The sequence below is a fragment of the Vombatus ursinus genome, unplaced genomic scaffold (assembly GCF_900497805.2).
Source record: "Vombatus ursinus unplaced genomic scaffold, bare-nosed wombat genome assembly UNPS02014798.1, whole genome shotgun sequence".
Lineage (NCBI taxonomy): Eukaryota > Metazoa > Chordata > Mammalia > Diprotodontia > Vombatidae > Vombatus > Vombatus ursinus.
The window spans coordinates 39,424,853-39,446,035 of NW_020954576.1; the positions used below are offsets into that span (position 1 = coordinate 39,424,853).

A 21,183-nucleotide genomic window follows, 5' to 3' on the forward strand; every position below is an offset into this window, starting at 1 on the left:
TTTCTTCTTCTTCCCTTGTTGTCATATCCAATAAGGAGGATTTCTGCCAAAAAAGAAGCTAAAACAATCCTTCAGAAGGATGTTTTCAAAGCCTCTTCCTTTCCTCCCATCTTCAGAAAGGAGATGCTGACTGAACTAACTCTACATGGATGTGACAGCAAATCCTCTCCTAAAAGAGACTCGGGCTCCAGGAACAAAGGAAGGGGCCATTCCTATTTCTGGGACAGTTACATTTTCTTACTAACCATTACGGAGCTTAAGAGAAGAGAATCTGCACCTGAATTTAGTTCAACAAAAAAAGTGGCTGCCATGACAGAAACCTCGACCCATTTGTTTGACATTGTCATGTTATGTGCCATAACTTTCTTCCTAACTTCACTTCTCTCTTTGTATTTCCATGAAGTTTACTCTGCCCATATTTCTCCCTGAGGGGAGATACCTGTATCAAAGGCAAATGTCATGAGAGGGGAACAGACTGCAATTCCAAAGAGACCCGCAAATGTAAGCCTTCATCATTTGACTACCTGATGCCACTATCATAAATCTCACAAAAGAGGAAGCTCATTCTCAAGTTTCCTATTTACTGTCCTTGGGAGAACAAGTGAATCAGGAGTCACAAAAAACCTGTGGCACTTTACTTCCTATTTCCCTATTACTATTATGTTTAGTACTTCATTTAGAAAGAGCTGACTTCCTAGCCTTTGCCATTCAGGAGCCCTTCAACAAAAGGGCTTAATATTAGATACTTAAAATGAGCATAGTAGACATCAAATGCTCAAAAACCTAAATTAATTAGATGATAGTTTCAAGTTCTCCAATGAGAAAAAAAACATCAATTTTGAATCTTATTGTGCCTGCCATCAAGACAAAGCTATGTACTGTAACAGTTAAAAAATTAAGGTAGACTGAGACACAAAGTTCTGAGCATGAAAAATTAGTAAAACGGGATACCAATAAAAGGGGTCTCAGCTTCCCCAGCAAAGCTAAGACCCAGTTATGGTGCTAACAGTACTTTTTATAGTTTTGGGGAGTACAGAAAATAGGAAGGCCAGCATCATAAATGCGAGAAAATAGGATTGGATAGAAATTGGGAATGAGGGCTAGCAACAACCCCCTCCTTCCCTCCTGCGACTAAGAAATGTTCATTGTTTGAGTCCTGCTGCATCTGCAAGGAGAGAGATAGCAAACCAGATGTCTTTGGATAACAAACCAGACATCCTTGAAGGATAGCTTGGTGGTGTAAAGATACTAGATCAGACTCCCTAGTGTCCACCTGCATCCTTCTAGGGTAACAGATTTCCTTGATGAAAGAACACAACAATGCTTAACAGGAGAACTGGATTTCTAAATTAATTCATTACAGGTCAGCTAAATTTCTGAATGAAGTTCAGAGACACAATCATGACTTAGGCAGTTACAGGACAAAATCAATTAATTGTAAACAGGATCAATTAAAAAAGACACAGAATCAATCTGATTACTTCAGTACAAATATAAAATTTAAGGCAAGGTGAGAGGGGTGAGAATATCACCATTGCCTTTTTGTCACTATTCTGAAAAGGTTAAAGGACTTTGAAGTAGAAAATTAATAAGTGTAGGTGGGTTCCCTAAACCTATTTTCAACTCAATGAACTTCAGTTCTGACCTTCAGCTCCCATATTCTAAGCTAGAGATGAACAGACCTAAACCCTGTATTATCCCATTCTATCAGCTCTTGTTAGGGCAGAATAACAATAAAATTACGCAGTCTCCAGACATGGGTGAAGATGTTAGGCAACAACACAAAGGTGGAAGGGAAGGGAGAGAAGCTATTTCTAAAAACCAAGTTCTTTAGTGAACTCAGCACCTATCAACAAGTAGAAGTTGCAAATCAGTTTTAATACCAGAAAAAACTGCCTGTATCACTGTAGATCTTCAAGCAGAGGCTAGATGGTCACTGGGATGGGATTCTTCTGTATAAATTCGATTAAATGGCCCCTAAAGGCTCTTTAACTCTAAAATTCTAGGATTCTGTGAACTGGGACAAGTGGGAAAGGCCATAACTTAACAACAAATTAACAATATAGGACTGTCATTAATATGGCCTTACCCCTCAGAACTGGAAAATGATAGGGACCTTTGGAGAAAGTCAGCACTACATCTTTGAATTTGTAAGGGAAGCTGGACTTTAGAATATTAAAATGCACCCTAGATTTGGGGAACATAGACTTCAGTGGATTCTGAAATAAATAGGCAGGATCCTATGGCTTAAAATTCTACAGGCAAATTCAGCTCAGGCAGGATGGGAAGTTCTCAAAAATTAAATTCAGAAGATAAGGAGAAAAAATTCCACTGAGTAAGAAAAAGGTGTATCATATATAAAGAAACTAATATGCATGCACAAGAAACTCATTAGCCAACTCATTTTAAAAAGATGAAAATAAGGGCAGGTAACATAGGATGAATACACGGTTATGTTCTAAAAGAATAGTGTCAAGAGTGCTAAAGTTCAGAATGAATTAAGCCTAGTGAGGAAAGCTAAGGACATAGAGACATTTTTAAAATCTATATTGCAAAAATGAGGATGATCAAAGAAAGAATAGGACTGCTGCTCAGGGTGGATAAAATGAAGATAACAGAAAAAGGACAGAAAGCAGAACCATTCAAATCTTATTTTGCTTTAATTTCTCTGCCAAGGAGAATGCTCACTGGACTAGAAAGGCCAGAACAAAAATGGCTAGTAGAGAGTTGAAAACCAAGCTAAAGGGGAAGACAGCAATAGAGAACCTAGATGATCTTGAGAAATTCAACTCACCAGTCACAAATTATACCATACTTCAGATTAATGAAAAAACTGGCTAAGGTGACTGCTCAGCCACTCCAGCCATCTTAGAAGAACTAAACAGCAGAGGCACCATGGAACTGGAAAAAGACTAAGATGTTGAATAACCATCAAGATCTCCCCAAAAGCTCAACAGACTATGAAAAGGCCAAGGCTAATTTAAGAAAATGAAATGTACTAGGGACAAGTGTAACAGCTTACATGTGGGTTCAGATGCTCATTTGTACCTTTACAAGAACAAGATGAGGAAGGCATAGATGAACATTTCATCTGGAAATTCTGGCCAATTACAAGTTTATCATCAGTCAATAGTATGCTCTATCGCTCTTCCCTACCCCCCCCAAAAAAATGCAATCCATTAAGACAGTAAGACATTAACTAATTAAGACATTAAGATGCATTAAGACAAGCAAAGTGTCTTGAACTAGAAAAGTGATGGTCCTGTGCTGTATCTGAATCAGGGCACATCTGGAGTACTACATGTAGCTCTGGGGATTACACATGAGAAAAGACAATGATAAGCAAGCCTACATGGGGGAGGAAGAGGAGAAGACAACTAGGAGGGTGAAGGATCTTGAGCTCATGCCATATAAAGCTAAGTTTAAGGAACTGGGAATGTTTAGCTTGGGGGTGGGGGTGGTGAGGAAGGGGCACAATATCAGAACATCAAATGAGAACCTAGGTTCAAATTCTACCTCAGACACCTATTAACCATGTGACCTTGGGCAAAAGCATTAAACCTCTCTGAACCTGTTTTCTCATGTGTAAAATGGGTACAATGATAGCACCCACATCACAAGAGTTGTGAAGATCAAATAAGATAAAGCATGTAAAGCATTTTACAAACTTTAAGGTACTGTACACTGTGAGTTATTATTTGAAGCAAGAATTCTGTTTGTCACCAGAGGAGATAATAAGTGGAAGGTGAAGACTAACTTCAGCTTACCATAAAGAAAAACCTCCTAACCATCCAAGCTACTCTAAAATGGAAGGTACTACTTGGGAAAAGTGACAGGTTCCCCTTGACTGGGGGCCTTCACACAAAAGATGGAAGATACTTGCCCGATGGGTTAGAGAAGGGCTTGTGTTCAGGTGTGCGTTGGACTCGGTAACCTCAGAGGTCTTTTCCAACTTAGATTCCATGAAGTGTATTTTGAAAAGTAAAGCAAGAACCTGAGATCTCCCAGCTGACAGGAAGAAGGTAGATATACCGAGGGTTAGATCAGACACGTGTCAAAGTAACACCCTACACATGCTATGCAAGAATGCCTGTGGGAGGCATTGGCAGAGATACTTGGTGCTAAGCAGAAAAGCCTTCCCATGTGCTCAGCTTGTCACTGTTTGACCTTCTTACATTGAGTCTACCATGGCTCCTAAGCAAAAATCTCTCAAGATTGTGCTTGCTACAAGTCTATAACAATTTCCCTAAAATTCCTGGTGTAGCAGAGATCTAAGTGTGATCTAAGACGTAACCAAGGAAAAGAAACAAATAGAACTTAAGCCAAAGGACAAACAATTTTATAGTGCACATTCTCATGAACAAAGAAGGGAAAAATAAAAAAGCCCAGGGAGAATAAAACCCAAGTGAGGTTGTAGGTAAAGGAATGAAAAGAATCAAATAGGAATGTGTACTTTCAATATTTCAGCTATTCTACCTAGCTGATTCATTAAACACTCTCTACCCTCATGCAATATTTGAAATAATTAGATAAAATGTTTGTTTTCTTGTTGGCGCTTTTAGATCCTCAGATGAATGGCATAATAGCATGTCAAATGAGCCTCATTATAGTAAATGATTATTACTGATAGTAATTCTGGAAGTAGCTCTTTTGTAGACAAACTAGTAAACTAATATGTTTAAGTGATATGTTGTTTAAAAATACAGTAACAAATGTAAGATATAATCTTTTAGTGTAAAGATATGCTACCATGTGGCACTGTTTTCTTTTATGATGACTGCATCTAATTCTTCCCTCTCTCTCCTTCCATAAGAACAAACTATAGCATCAGCACTTAAAATAAATATTTCTAAAGGGATAAATCAAAAATGACATGGATCTTCTTCCCCTCCCCCCCAAAAAATTTATTCTACTATTCACTATAGAAAATCAGGTCAACCAGGTTTGTTAAAGGCATATAAAGATATATGTCTACATTAAAGCAGGTGATTAGTGTACCATTTTCCCCAGTTTGATCCCTATCTGCCTTTTTCTGGAAAACACACACACACACACACACACACACACACACGTGTATTTTTATACATATACATGTAACCAAAATAATACTGAAAAACTGTTAGAGCGGAATAATCCTAACAGACCAACATTACTCATCAGTTGATGTTACTATGATCTGAGCCCAAGAGACACAAATCAAGTGGTACAGCAGGGTGTTTCACCATGGTTACATAAAGTCACAATTAGGGCACTTCTGGAAGGAAGTTCTGCAAGTCTCAGGTCTGAGCACAAGCAGATTTCCTACCAGTCTGACACAGGAAGTCATTCCTGTGGCTCACCTGTGGGAGTTCCTGTTTTCAGACAAGAGGGTGGTGAGTTGAAATCCAGTTCCAGAGAGTGATGTCATCTTGGCCAATATGCTAGAGGGGATGATCTTGGTGACCTGCTCCCCAACCTCCAGTGTTGTTACAACCTCTCAGATGGCATTCAGGTCACAAGAAGGAGGGGGGTGGAGGAGAGAAAAAAAAGGTAGTGGAATAACTGAAAAAGAAAAAAATGCTTCCAGATTTCCTTTGTTTCACTAAAGCATTTTCCTTTTCCATTTCAATTTGGTGAGTGGACCTGGTCACTGGCAGATGGAAGCTGTGCAGATGCACTTGAGGTGGGGTGAGGCTGTCAACAGAACTCAAACATACAAGCATTTTTAAAGCATGCATGCACAATATCATGAAAATTTCTGGTGAAAGTTCTGCCTGTCCTTTGTTCTTTGGACAAAGCTCTTTGAACCTTAAAAGTCTGCAAGTATAAGATTTAGAAAATAACTCCACTGTACTGCATTTGTCTTCACAACATTAAAACAGGTTGGTTTGCTGAGGAGCAATAATATCTACATATAAACATAACATATTACAAATATTTGGGATATGTTAGTACCCACACTCTTCAAACAGATCAGTACAGCAAGTCTGTTGGTAATAAAATAGCAACATTATTCAGTTCAATTTTGATTAGATTTCTCAGGTCCTAAGTTCATCAAGCTATAAATTAAGATGCAGTAGGGCAAAACTGAGGCCACTAAACCTAAACTAAAACTGACCCACTAAACCAGATCCCTGCAGGGCGCATATTGACTTAGAAAATCACATATTAACATGATCTCTGTTCCTTTTTATTTTTATTTATTTTGTTAAATATTTCCCAATTACATTTTAACCTGGTTCAGCAGCTCTGGGGAGTGTTAGGCCACAATGTCAACGGGCCGCTTGATACCTCTGCAGTAAAATATAAGAGGGATATGCAGAAAAAAAATATATCATGTTAGTCTATATATAGGCTGCCACTAAAGTATACGTACATAGTATACTGTTTGAAAAGGAAAAAAAAATCAGTATACACTGAAAAATAATTACACAAAATAACTAAATAAAAAATCTTTACCATAAAAGTCCATTTTATACTTTTTTCTATTCAAACAACAGTATGGTATTTGTTTTTGTCATCACTACTTTCTTTATCTCTGTCACTTTTATTCCTCTTCTATATATATTAAATATCAGTCAGTATATACTAACACTGCAACTGAAGGCTGCACTCAAATTTTATAAGCCATATTTTTTTTGGGGGGGGAGCACAGGGAAGATGATGCAGCCTATATTTAGAACAACATAGTAATCTATTTCAGGAAAAAAAAAATCTTTTGGCAGAAATTAATGAGGATCATTTTTTTTAGGTTAAGTATAACGTTCTCCCAAAGAGAAATGTGTGGAGGAACCTGCCTTATTAACATAGGAAAATAACTGTTAACAGGAAAAAAAAAAAGATTTGCATTTTCATCAATACATTTATTTAGCATGATTTCTTGGTCCTTATTAAGGTGATACAATTTGGGGAAATAAATTACTCTACTAGTTTTTTTCATTTTGATGTCTTTTAACACAAATCACTAATAGTGGCTTTGGTGGTGGGTGGAGATGGTTGAAGGATGATCGAGTAAATGAATGTAAGTTGCAAATGGCCAATGTCAACCAACAAAGCACAAAGCAAAGTTGAGAGCATCATAGACTGTTGTTTGCTTGTTTTTTTCCTTATGTGGGCTTCCCAAGGTGTGAAACAATATGTAACCACATTCAAGATACATTCAAGCAGTGCTCAAAGAGTTCACGAGAATATACATTTCCTTTTTTTCTTGCTTTTTAAACTTTGTATATGACATTATACATAAAGCACTTCTAGTATCTTATTCAGCACATAACATTAAATTGTTTAATCATTTCCACCAGTGATAGCTGAAAGAAAATGGTGTTAACTGACACTTCAAGGCTGTCCTTACACATGGCACTAAGTTCTGCGCTTCCAATAATGTATCAGAAGTACATTTTAAGTGCATTCTTTTTTCTGTTGAGTATATAATTTCTCGCAACATGCACACTTACAAGTGCACAAACACACACAAACAGATTTAATAGAGACCACACCTTGGTTAATGGTTTACATACAATAGTCCCTTGCTGTATAAATCAATCAATGTCCTACATAATCAGTGATTCAGATTAAATTGTTCTCTTTTGGCCTTTTTCTTCCCCCATTTCCTTTAAATGTCTTTGTCCAAGTGATTTGGTGCTCCACAAATTACTGCAAGTCAGCACTGCCAGAGATACTTGTCACTGAGAGGACCAGAGCTTGTTCAGATGACCCATGGGCTGCTTTCATCTCATTAGTTCTGCCCAATCCACAGGGGTGAAAAATGGATGAGACTTGATGTCTTCAACACCAGCAACTCCAGCACCAAGACGCTCCACAGGGTTGAACTGCAAGAGCTAGAAAAGCAGGATTCAATTAATAAGAAAGATATAACTTGCAAAAAGAAGAAGCAGCAGCAGCAGCAGCTTAGGAAAGGTAGGAGTGACTGAGCCTACCCTCAGGAGAGTTATGCTTTATTAAGAACCAAATGACTACATTTACTTGTAAAACAGCAGTACAGCCTAAAAAAAAAACATTCCTTGCCAAGCAGGGGTTTAGGGTTTATCCTGCTATAGTATCACTCGGCTTCTCTCAATTCCATTTAGTAAAACAAGGTAAGGTTGTTCTGAGGATTGGTTATTGAGATAAATTCTATTGGGTAAACCAGTTACTCCCCATATACATTAGGAAATTCTAGAGGTTTTCAGACCCCTAATGCACCATTTGTTTCACTAAGGCAGAAAGGTATATAATGGTTCCCCTGGGGCTAGAAACAGTTAAAGCACTTCCTGAGGATAGCCAACCTACTGGACAGAATCTCTTCTAATGAATGAAAATTGCTTTTTACTTCTTTGAAAGTAAATCATGACCCCTAAGTCCCAGAGGCAATTTACTTCATTTTGGAACTTATGCCTGGGGCTGTCATGATAGGTGAATGAGTACAAACTCACTCTAGTCCACTATATGTAGTAGATATCTGACCAAACTATAATTCACATTTCATCTAGCTATCTACCTAGGTAATTTTACCATCTGCCTTGCTGCTGCCCTATGTCTCCCTATCTGGAACCATACCTTCTAGACCAGACCTCCAGAAATCACACTCTTAGTCCCTGAGGAAATTGATCCATTCAGTTTTGGAATTCCAGCCCTTGACTGGAGAGCAAATAAGAGTGGTAATTCACCTATTCTAACCAATCTTGTACAATATATTTCACTTCCTATACAGCCATCCATATAGGCCAATTTGCCTTGCTGCTATACTTGTAACCTACCACCCCCCTTCCCCTACTACTATTGCTTTCCAACTCCTGCTTTGGAAACAGTAATCAAATCAGGAGTACCATCGCTTCTCGTAAGGGAATATCAACTGTCTATGTTACAGATCAACTCCCTGTGATTCCCCAGACCAAAATTCCCTTACATGACTACCATCCTCCTTTATGCATTATCTTCCTCTTTAGAATGTAAGCTCCTTGAGGGTTAGGGGCAGAGGGGCAGAGCTGTATCATTTTTTTTTTATTTGTATTCCTAGTGCTTGGCATAGTACCTAGCATACAGCATGTACATTTTTATTAATCCACTCAGAGAGGGGTATTATTTATAACAAATTAATAATAATCATTAGGTTGTTATATTATAGAATTATGTACAACATAAGAAAAGGAGAAAGACATATAAGCAATATTTCAGGTTGATATGCTCCAGGATTGTTAAGTATCACTGGAAGAAATCACAAAATCTTTCGATATATATTCACAGGATGGAAATATATTTCGTATGACTTCATATGATTATTGGGGATAATATTTCAGAAGGAGTAGAGGAAAAGAATTTGGAACTGAAAATAAAAATAAATTTTTAAAACAATATTCCTAGTGTAATGGTAGATATGAGTTGATTATATCTCAACAGGCGTTCTATACTATCAATTCTCTCCCTGAAATGAAAATGTCCAACACCCTAATGTGAAAACTTAATGTTTTACCAGACACTAGCCAAGGATATCTCACCTCTCTCCCAGTATTCTGCTCCCAATGTGCCAAACTTCAGCCCTGAGCAATCATAAGATCATAACTTTAGAATGAGAAGGCACCTCTAGGAGTCATCTAGTCCAATCCCTTCATATTACAGATGGAGAAACTAAGGCCCAAGAGAATAAATGACTTGTCCGAGGCCATGACGGTAGTATGGGAAAGAGACAAGACAAAGCCAGTCCTTCTAACCCCAGAGCCAGCATTCTTTTTATTGTATCACATAGCTTCCCTAGAAGAATCTTACCATTTCTCTATTATGACTTCTAAGATAATAAGTGTCAATGGAGAAGTTACAAAATAATTGATTTACTCACTAGACATTTGTAAGAGGGTCTCACTACAGTTTTATTATAGCCTCTCTATGTCTCTCCCAAAGTAACTTTTCAAACTTTTCTTTCCTCAAACCCCCAACTAGAACACTATACCCTACATTTACTAGACAATAGATGATTTAGCCTTCTATCTGCTCCTAGTAAATTGAGGCTACTTAAAGGGAGCTTCCTCAACTCCCTTCCTTTAATCTTAAATATTTCCCAATATAAACCATTGGGAATATAAATCATTTTCTCTCCTCCTTCTCTATAGTAACATTGGAAAAGGTAGTTATTCTTCATAAAGGCTAATCTCTCTACTGTGCGTATGATCCCATCTCTTCTTGCCTTCTTATTACAGGACCTTATTACAGCAATCATTCTTTCTCTCAGGCATCTATCTGCCTTTGTCTTTCTACTTGCTCCTCCCTACCTGCCTACAAATATGCTCAGATATCCCCCAACCTATCAAAAGCAATCTCCTTTTGACTCTTCTACCCTAGTTTGATACTGCCCCATCTCTCTCCATTAAACTTGAAAAAAGCTCTCTACCATAAATGGTTCCACTTTCTCCAATCTTGCTCAATCCCTTACAAATCAACTTTAGTCTCATCACGCCATTAAAACGATTCTTTCAAAGGTCACCCATATTCCAGTAATCTCCAAATACAATAGCTTTCTTTTAGTTTTCATCCTGTGCAACCTTACTGTAGCATTTGAAACTGTTGATTATTCCTTCTCTTCTGGATAACTCTTTCTTGGCATCAAAGATACACCTTTCCAGTTCTTTTCACCTTTTCTAATTATTTATTCTCTCTCTTTCACTGACTTCCTATTTGCTTCTTGACCCTTTTTCGGTATGTGTTATTCAAAGTTTGGTCTTTGTCCTCCTCTTCTCTTTCTATATTCTATCCTTCGTAATCATTCATTTGTGGCTTCAGTTACAACCTCTGCTCATATGACTCCAAAAGTTATAGCTTCAGCATTGAACACTCTTCTTTGTTCCAGATCCACATTTCCAACTGACTAGAGAACAGATTTAAATCTAGATTATTACACCAGCACCTCAAAATCTTGTATGTCCAAAATAAAGTTTATTTTGTCTTCTCCTAAACCTGCTCCTTAACCCAACTTCATCATTTCTTTCAGTGGTACCACCATTCACCAGTCTCACATGTTTGAAAACATGGGATTATCTTTGACTCTTCCCTCTCCTTCACTCCTTAAATCAAATTACTTGCCAAGTTCTATTAATTCTGCCTCCACAATCTCTCTCGCATCGATTTTCTTCTCACTCCTCTCCTGTCTTTGCTCCCAATTCCCCAGACTTTTCCAAGCTCCAGCAACCTTCTCACCTTGGAAGATCCCTATGCCCTTGCATCCATTACTTCCTGTTGGGGAGCTACTCTCAGGACCTCCATTTTGAGGAAATGCCCAGGTCAGTCTCATACTCATTCCTTCACTCTTCTCCCAGCTCTATTCCTGACTCTCCAGATTTGTCTTCCATGCCCCCATCTGAGTATCCCTCCTCCACTCATCCCCTCATTTTTTCATCTCCCTTTATATGTTATCTTCTCCCATTAGTATATAAGCTCTTTGGTCAAATGAGATTATTTGTTAAAAGCACTTAGCACAGTGCCTGGCATACAGTAGGCACCATATAAATTTCCTTCCCTTCTTCCTTGAAGGCAGGAACTGTCTTTCTTTTTCCTTTTATTTGTATTCCCAAAGCTTAGTAGAGTGCCTGGCACACAGTAAACCCTTACTAGCGCATGTTGACATAACTATTCCCACTGCCACCAAACTAGCACAGGTCCTAATTACTCTCCCTGCTTGACTACTTCATTAACCCACTAATATGTCTTCCCATCTCCACCCTCTTCATCCTCTAATCTGCTCTTTATACCACTGCCAGACTAATATTCCTTACGTATAAATCTAGTCAGAGCACGCCTCTGCTCAAAAATATTTAAGGCCTCTGTACTGAGCTAAGTTTGATTTCCTTTGCCTGGCCTTCAAGGCACCACAACTTGCTGTCATCCCATCTGTCTAGGCTTACCTCACTCCTCACTGTCTCAGTCATGATCCATGCCTTCTTGTCCACATACCTTTGCTCAGGCTGTTTCCTATATTTGTCTGATCTCCTTCCTGTCTTCAGCTCTTGAACTCTAACCCAAACTTAAGTACAACTCAAATGCTACCTCTTCTGAGAAGTGTTCCCTTATCTCTGCAGTTAGTAAAGACCTGTCTCTGGTTAGGTTTCATTTTGTACTTTGTTTTGCACATCTCTAATGAATTTAAGTATTCTAGTTATCTATATATTCATTGTAGCTCGCTAGAAAGCTATTAGCTCTGTGAGGGCAGGAAACACATCTTATCCAAACACTCTCTCCCCAGAACTGAGAATGGTGCTATGGAATAGCGAGCTTATAAGTGTCTAATGAATTACAGCGAATACTCTATAGTCAAAATTAGCTACAGTGCAGCTAATTTTTCTCCAAGAATTTTTGTAAGAAAGGACCACAAAAATTGTTTCAACAAATTCTGAATTTCATCCAGATTTAGAAGAAAGCTGCTCAAGAGGTGCTAAAAACCTTTCAAAATGATACTTTTCATACTGTAAAAACGTCCAAAATATATCCCATTTATTTTCTAAATCAGACTACTCATTCCTACCGATTTCAAAATTATAGAAGGCATCAGGCATCTTAACACAAAGCTAACACTGCAAACACACTGATAAGGACTTGTTATACTGTTAAATTACATTTTTGACTATGGAAATTCAACTTTCAAGCAACAGAAAACTGAAAAATATAAATAGTTTATTTTATGGAGTAACTGTTTCTATCACCTCTCTACAGGCCTGTGTCTCCAAATATTACAATACAAATAAGACTCATATTTGACTCTAAGTGAAGTCACTTCGGGGAGTGGGAGGATTCTGCATATTTGTTGGTATAAACTGATACTGCCAAAGCATAGTTGCTGCATACACAGCACATCCAGCTTCTTCTAAGAGAGATCTTCTCAAGAGAGATCGTGTTAAGTTGCAAGTTCTAGCTCTCAAGAATACTTTTCAGTTAGCGGCTGATCTGAGGCAGACTAAGCTGCTTTCTTCTGAAAACAGCCACTAAGCAATGAGGTATCCTCTACATACATCTTTTATCATCATCATCATCATCATCATCATCATCATCATCATCACCACCACCACCACCACCGGCATTTATAGAGCAACTTACACATGTCTTCTCATTTGAGCCTCACAACAATCCTAGGAGGTGGGTGCTATTATTATCCCCATTTTGCAGATGAGGAACTTGAGGCACAGAGAAGTGAAGTGACTTGCCCAGAGATTATATAGGTAAAAACATTATGAGGCAGAATTTGAACTAAGGTCTTTCTAACAGCAAGTCCAGCGCTGCATCCACTGGACCATCTAGTTGCCTCAAAGGTATTGCATAATTTAAAATACAAACTTAAGCACACAATCCTAAATATTGGGAAGAATCTAAAATGAGAATTCTGGGTTTTTTTTAAAATCAGATGGAAAATGTGTTAATTATGTTCACATTAATGACATTTACTTTACTGGCCAAACTTGATTGGTTATGGAACATTAGATATTTTCCAGGAAAACAAAGCTCCAAGAAAATCATTGGTGCTGGAAGCTGGGTACCACAAGAATCAAAAGGGTGCAATTTTCCTTAAAGCAGAATAATCACATCCCTATGAACTAGTCTATGATGTTTTTTGTGAACTCTGCAACCTATGAGAAAGTGGAAGAGGAAAATGACCAATTACCAATCATGCCAAGATACATTTTTTTACCAACTGTTTCCTTGGGTAGGCAAATTAAAGAACTCTGATTTACTAGCTTATAGATCTGATCTTCCAACCTATAAGTTATATGTATCTATATGTGGTAGTATAATTACAAGCCCAATCACCAATCCCTCAAGCACTCCACTAAACATCTTCCAAGCCAACATTAATCCATTAGATTATATTTTGGGTCCAGACATCCAATTTGCTCTGAATATGCCTCACGATACTATTGTCTAGCATATATCCCTCATGTCTTCCGAAATAGTAGCACGACAGACTCTGTCAAAAACTTTACTTGAAAGCTTACTAAAAAATTCTTTATAAGGAATGTTTCAACTTCTCTTCTTAACTTACTACACAAAGAACTCATGAAGAACTCTGGATAGTTTCATCTTAAGCTATCTAGCCAGATTTTTTTTTATTTCTCTTAAAGCTTGAGAGGGAATCCTCTTCCTTAAGCATTTCCCCAAAAAACAGGTTTTTTTTTTCTGTTTCAAGTGACCTCTCTTTCTCTGGTTTTCACATTAATATAAGGCTTGATAGTCTTCTGATTTGGTGGAAGCACAATACATGGGTAGGAGTGCAGAAAGTCCAACATAAAACACAACTATCAACTCTCAATACTCCTTAGCAAGGACCACTTGTCAACTGAAGACAAGAGTATACATTGCCAATTTAATTTTTTGCTTACTTCATGAAATCATTGAGAATTCCACTGGGAGTTAACTAAGGCTCAGATAGTGATATCCTTCTGCTTGTGAGGTACTGAACATTAATAATCTACTTCATACCATTTGACACCAATTTCCAGGTGCCAAAAGTGAGGGAGATCTAAAGGAGTTCTCTAACTAGGTGAAAGTTGTACTGAGAAGTCAGTGTGGCACAGGGGAAATTATCCTGGACCAAACCCCAGGAAATGTAGCTTCAACTCCTAGCTCTCCCAATCTCCGTATGACCTAGGGCAAATCACATAAGCTCTCTGAGCCTCAGTGTCTTCTTACGTTAAGGGGTTAGACAGGATGACCTCTAAGATTGCCTTCTAATTCTAAATCCTACAAGTTATGTATAATCCCACAAATTGCCATTGTACCCTAGAAAAGAATTAAAAGTCAAAAGCCAGCCACTGACATACTTCCACAAAATGTAATAGCTGTAAGAGAGCAACCCCTGACATGCCTAGGGCAAATAAGCAATTGCAAAAAAAGTTTCCAAATATTTATTAAATACCTACAACGTACAAGAGACCACACTAGGTGCTGGAAATACAAAAATAGAACAGGGCTTAACCTCAAAGAACTTTTATTATTTTGAGGAATACTAGAATTAAAGACCTTTTAGGAAATATACCCCTAAGTTTTAGTATATATGTATATATGTATGCAAAATATTTATTTGTATATTTATATATGTATTGTATATGTATGCATACATATAGTGTGTACGCATGCATAACACAGACGTGCATGTACACATGCACGTGTATATGTGTTATATATGCAATAAACATACACATTTGTCATGCACACGCATGTAAAAACACACATGTATACGTATAGCCACGTGTGCAAATACACTGCTATAAAATGTGCCCCCAAATTGTATCAAAACTTTCAGAACACTGTGCACAGTGAGTGTTTGTGTGATGACAAGCAATCCTCAAGTTTTTACTGACTTTCTCCACTTTTACCAGCATCATGGTAACAGCAAGAACTTAAAGCAGAAGAGTACAAATGTGAGTGTTTGCATTTGAAATTATTACTTAATTTATTTTAAGTTCCAAGGGTCTATGGGATCATGCTAATTTGCATACTTGATATACTTGGTCACTTAAGTTGATTAAATTACCTGTTGAATGAGTGACCGGGCCTCTTCGGAGACACACTCTGGCAGGTTCAAAGCAGTATGAGTATTTATCCCTGCAGGATGGCATTCAGCCAGAGTCTGAAACAACCAATCAGGGACACTTATTATCACACACAACATCATCATCTATTATACCCTGGCACTCATGGACAGACCAGCACAGAAGGCATGGCAGACACATTAACTGAATGCACTATAATCTATATGGCATCACCTAAATATTTCAGACACAGGAATGTAGGTTAAGAGAATTTCTAACTTTGAATTTTGCTAAATGGAAAAGGAAGTACGCTAATAATAATGATGATAATAATAATAATAATAATGACAATAATAATAACAATAATAATGACAATAATGGTGGTAATAGTTAACATATTATAGCACTTACTATGTGCCAGTCACTGTGACAAGCACTTTACAATTATTATCTTATTTGATCTTCAAAACAACCCTGGATATATGTGCTATTATTATCCCCATTTTACAGATGAAGAAACTAAGGCACATAAAGGTTAAGTGACTTGCCCACGGTCAAACAGCTAGTAAGTGTCTGAGGCTGGATTTGAACTCATGTCTCCTTGGCTCCAGGCCTGGTGCACTATCCATGGCACCATCTTGCTACCCACAGTCACAGAACTATTGTCTGTCTTCTACACAAAAACTGTACAGAACCTGCTTAAGAATGTATAATTTTTTATTTATAGCAGCTCTTTTTGTGGTGGCCAAGTATTGGAAGTTGAGGGGATGTCCACCAATTGGGAAAAGGCTGAACAAGTTGAGGTGTATGAATGTGATGGAATACTATTGTTCCATAAGAAATGATGAGCAGGTAGACTTAAGAAAAACCTGGAAAGACTTACATGAACTGATGCTGAGTGAAGTGAGCAGAACCAGAACATAGTACACAGTAACAGCAACATTGTGCTGTGACTAACTGATAGACTTAGCTCTTCTCAGCAATTCAAGGATCTAAGACAGCTTGAAAAGACTCATTATGGAAAATGCTATCCACATCCAGAAAAAGAACCATAGAGTCTGAATGCAGATCAAAGCACACTAATTGCTTGATTTGTTGTTGTTGTTGTTTCTTCTTTCTCGTAGTTTCTCTCATTGGTTCTAATTCTTCTTTACAACATGGCTAATGTGAAAATAGGTTTAATATGAATATATATGTAGAGTTTGTATCAGATTACATGCCGCCTTGGGGAGGGGGAAGGGGAGGAAGGAGAAGAAAATTTAGAACTCAACATCTATGGAAGTGAATGTTGAAAACTAAAAATAAATAATTTTTTTTTAAAAAAGAATGTATAATTTTTAAAAACTGATTTAATTGAATATCATAATCCTTATTGCTCAGCAAGGCACACTAGTACTTGACAAAGCTAAGGCTGTTCATTTCCTCTGTCTTCTTTCCAGAGGGCACAATATATAGCATCTTTTAAAAATCTATTTTCCTTAAACATTATGCTTAAAAGTTATTGTGCTAAGAGAGTGTAAACACCAACTTTAAACTAAAGGTGATGAAAAAATTTAAGAAAAATTAATTTATACTTATAAACATAAAAAATAAACCTTTACTTATAAATGTGAATATTAAATAGTAATTTCTTAAAGATGGGTATTTCCTAATTTTTAGGTCACAATATTTAAAATGCCTTATTTGCAAAATTCTAAAACCCTATCATAATGTACTGTATTAAGACTTATAAGTGAATTAGCAGCCAAAGAGTATAATTATATGCAATGGAAAATTCAGGGAATTTTGTTTTAACATTTATTAATAATTTTAAACACAGATCACAATATTTCTTATCAGTCATTGTTATGACCAGGAGTTTATTATTACTGTATTATATATGATACAATTCATTTTTTTTTTTTTTAATTTTGGAGCTCTAATTCATTTGGGTACCAGGAAAATGTAATACTTCTCTATTCACTCCTAATACAAAGTCTTTTGTAACTATATTCCAGATCTACAAATTACTACCAAGGGCTAGAATTCTGGATGTTTTGAAATTAGGGTTGTACCTGGGTAAAATATGTTAGGTAGCCTGAGTCACTCACAGCTTACCCTGCCAGTGAGAAGTTCAAAGAGGACAGCACCCAGGCTCCACCAATCACAGGCTTCAGTTTCCTCCGTAATTGCTCCAACCTCTAAACACAAAAAAAGTTGGTATTAAAATTCCAAAGGTCAATTACACCTTCAAAATTAACATATATTTACAAGGTGACCTTCTAATGCTGAGAGAGCACATACTAAATACTACTAGGCTTTCAAAATTTCTGAAAGTTACTTATCCCTGTAGTCACCTACTGTGGCTGCATTATTTTTTGACAAGACATTTGTTCTTTAGTTGATGGAGGGACACCTTCAAGATGTTGTATTTAATATAGTTACATGAACATTTTAGACCAGAACTCTGTTTCCCAGTTTGGGAAAACTACAGAAGAGTCTTAATCAGGGACTATTATTCAGCAAATTATTACTCATTAGCATTCCACCAGAGGCTAATGAAATCCAATGAGAAAATTCAAGAAACATTTGTTAAGCACCTACTGTGTATAGGCACCTGTGCTAGACATTGAGGTTAGATAAGACACAGTTTCTGTTCTCATGGAGCTTACAATATATTAGGGAACTGGGACACATCCATAACTGATTACAGTAGAAAGCAATACAGGATATGCATGTGAGAAGGATGCAAGTAAAATGTTAGATGAAGTCTGAAGGAGAAAGAGGTATTGAGTAAGGCTTTATGAAGAAGGTTGAATTTGAGATGGGCTTCAGAAAGATGGGTGAGAAATCAAGGAGAAGGGATATTCTAGGCATAGCAAATAACAGAAGCAAGGAGATAAAGGAAGAAAAATAAAGGATATGTATTATATGCATTACACATAACGATTATTAGATGCATTACTTACAAGATGATGATGAGGATGATGATGGACATAAAGATTTTAGGGTACCAACGGGACATTCAGGTAGCAGTGTCCTGTTGGCAGCCAGAGATAAAGGTTTGGAACTAGAAGTCTAGTCAAGACCAAAGATGTAGATTTGTTAGTCATCTGTGTCAGAGTAATAGCTGAAGTTAGGAGGGTAAATGAGACTGCCATGGAAGAATAAGAAAAGAAAGCCAGGACTAATGGCAGAATTTGGGGGAATATACACCTTAAAGGTGTTGGAAAAAAGACTAGGAGCCAATGAAAGATATAGAGAAGGAATTGTTAGAGAGGTAGGAAGGTAACCAGGACAGCATAATATCTCTGGAGACAACATGTGAGAATACCAACAAAGAGAGAACAGTCAGCAATGTCAAATACTACCAAGAGATCTCTTTTGTGCTTAAACTTAGTTATGCTACATTAGGGACTATCACAGTCTCAATGAACTCATATACAAAATGATGGCTGCCTCTCCTTAACAACTAAGATCCAATCATCCGAGGCCTACAATTTTGTCAGAATCAAGGAAAGGGAGACTGGAATATTCTCTAAATCTACAGTACTTGAGGTATCTCTCTTATTCTATATGACTTTTCAAAGATCACTGAAAGTTATAGAGGTTTATAACATAATTTATGCTCATTTCCATAAATACTCCCACCAATTATTTCCTATGGGTCACTTGGACCTAATGACATGGATTTATCAAAGATAGCTAAATAGTCCTTTAGTATCTTCCTACTTATTATAGGGTCTTAATTCCCTACCAGCTACTTTTATTCATTTGTAGTCTAAAGTTCATTTTTGTTGGTAGAGAAAAGCAAAGAGAAGAACTAAACAGCTCTCATTCCATTATCATCAATTCATCCTCCCCAAAAAAGTAATTTTTAATCCTACTTTTTTCTCCAATTTAGCAAAAAGAAAAAATTAAATATTTTTGTTGTCCTCAATTTTCCTCATCAATCCCAACCCATTCTTGGCTTTAGACTTTTGATACCATTCTTACAGGACCACATCACATATAAAAAATTCATCCTCTATTACCTGCCATTGTTTCTATCTTATCTTCGTTTCGTAAACCTAGCTGCTTAATGAATTCTCTGAGTAGCCTTATTAATCCTTTTAAACAATACACACATTTTCCTCCTCAGTGAAATGGTCTCTGTGTCTTTGGAATTTCATTCTTGAGAATTTCCTACGCCAATTGGACTGACTTCCCCAAGAGAATGTTAGTCCACTGGATCCTAACACTCATCTGAATGCTTCTAAATCTTGTCTTCCCACATCTAGGATATACTAGACTATGACCAGCTTTCCTTTCCTTCTCTAGCACAAATTTAAGATTGAACAGTCATTTCCCTTTGTAGTTCCCATTATTAACACCCTAACAACCAGTTCTCCTTGTTGGTTAGAATGAAATCCAAAATAGCAGTTCCTCTCATTGCTTTCCTCCACTTTTTTAAAGGATGAAATCAACATTAAAGCAAGCCAAAAAAACTATCAGCTGGCCTGCATTGGGCAGAGAGAGCTCTAATAGATGTCTGGATAATGGAAGTACCCAATCATTACTCTATCATGCCCGCAGTTCAGGTTTATGATTTATTCTCCACACTCCTCACCTAATTCCTCTTTCTGTCCAGGTGGTGTGTAGTATGCTCCAATAACAATGTCACTTCTGTTTCCCAAATATATTTCTGTCTGTTCTCTTCCTCTTACTCAATTCTGGACCCAGTTTACTATCCATCTGCCATGTCTCTCTGAGTAATATTACTGATAGACAAGCTCTTTACTTTGTTCATCCAACTGCATATAATAATCTGGACAAGAGATATTCTCCATAACATTTGATTTTTCCAGTGTTGAGAGGTTGGATTAATTAATTGATCAATAAGTATTTATTATGTGTCAAGCACTGTTGTAAATGAGAGGGATAAAAATGAAATAATCTCTGCCCAAAAGAAGCTTATATTCTATTGAAGGAGATATGTACATGTACAAGTATAAACAAAATAATTTGTGAGGGAAGACATTAGCAGCTGTGGGGATCAGGAAAGGCCTTGTATAGAAGGTGATACTTGAACTATTCTGAGTAATTATAGATCTTGTTTAGGAGACTCTGAGATGCTCCAGGGCATCATGTAATTGGCACAATATAATCCTTGTAAAGGCATCTGTAGGTACCTTTATTTATAGGGAATCCATATTCCACCTGGATTCTCTGATAGACTTTATGACAGTGGCAAACAACTCTGACAAGCATACTTATTTCTATTATGTGATGAATAACATCATGAAAACATTTTTTAATGAAACTGCCTACATTTTAACAGAAGTCAAATGGTTATTGACAAGGGAGCCATTTCTGAATCTGCTATCTGCATATAATCCAACTATCAGAACAAAAGGCAAACAAGAAGAATCAGAAGATGATGTGTAGGTAATTACAACAGCTTCAACATAACCTAGTCAAACAAGTTTTTAGTGCTAGAAAATGGGGAAAATGGGGAACAGACAAAGGAAAAGACACTGCCACTCATTACCACCACTTCTTACAGAAGCTAAACTGATATAAAGCACCATACCAAAGAGGTCAAAAGAACCTTGAAACTTTCTCAGACAGTAAACACATGATTTCTTTACTATGAAACATAACGGCCAAGTACAATACCAGTTTATAATACAAACTCATTTGTGAAAATATTATAGGAGGACAATGGAGAATAGCAGAGAAG

General features: G+C 37.1%; 1 protein-coding gene across 7 annotated transcripts in view; it reads right to left on the bottom strand.

Moving 5' to 3' along the window:
* Positions 1-6,167: 6,167 nt before the first annotated feature.
* The window catches only part of RPS6KC1 (ribosomal protein S6 kinase C1), a 200,562-nt gene continuing 185,546 nt past the window's right edge, over positions 6,168-21,183 (bottom strand). For 5 of the 7 annotated variants that reach the window (XM_027871046.1, XM_027871047.1, XM_027871045.1 and 2 more), the window contains 3 exons: positions 17,580-17,662; positions 15,485-15,580; positions 6,168-7,817 (listed from right to left, as the gene is read on the bottom strand). In XM_027871046.1, the coding sequence (XP_027726847.1) occupies positions 7,707-7,817; positions 15,485-15,580; positions 17,580-17,662 (290 nt within the window). In that variant the 3' untranslated portion in view covers positions 6,168-7,706. Of the gene's footprint in view, positions 7,818-15,484; positions 15,581-17,579; positions 17,663-21,183 lie in introns of those variants that run through there. The other 2 variants (XR_003569901.1, XR_003569902.1) reach the window with 1 other exon arrangement.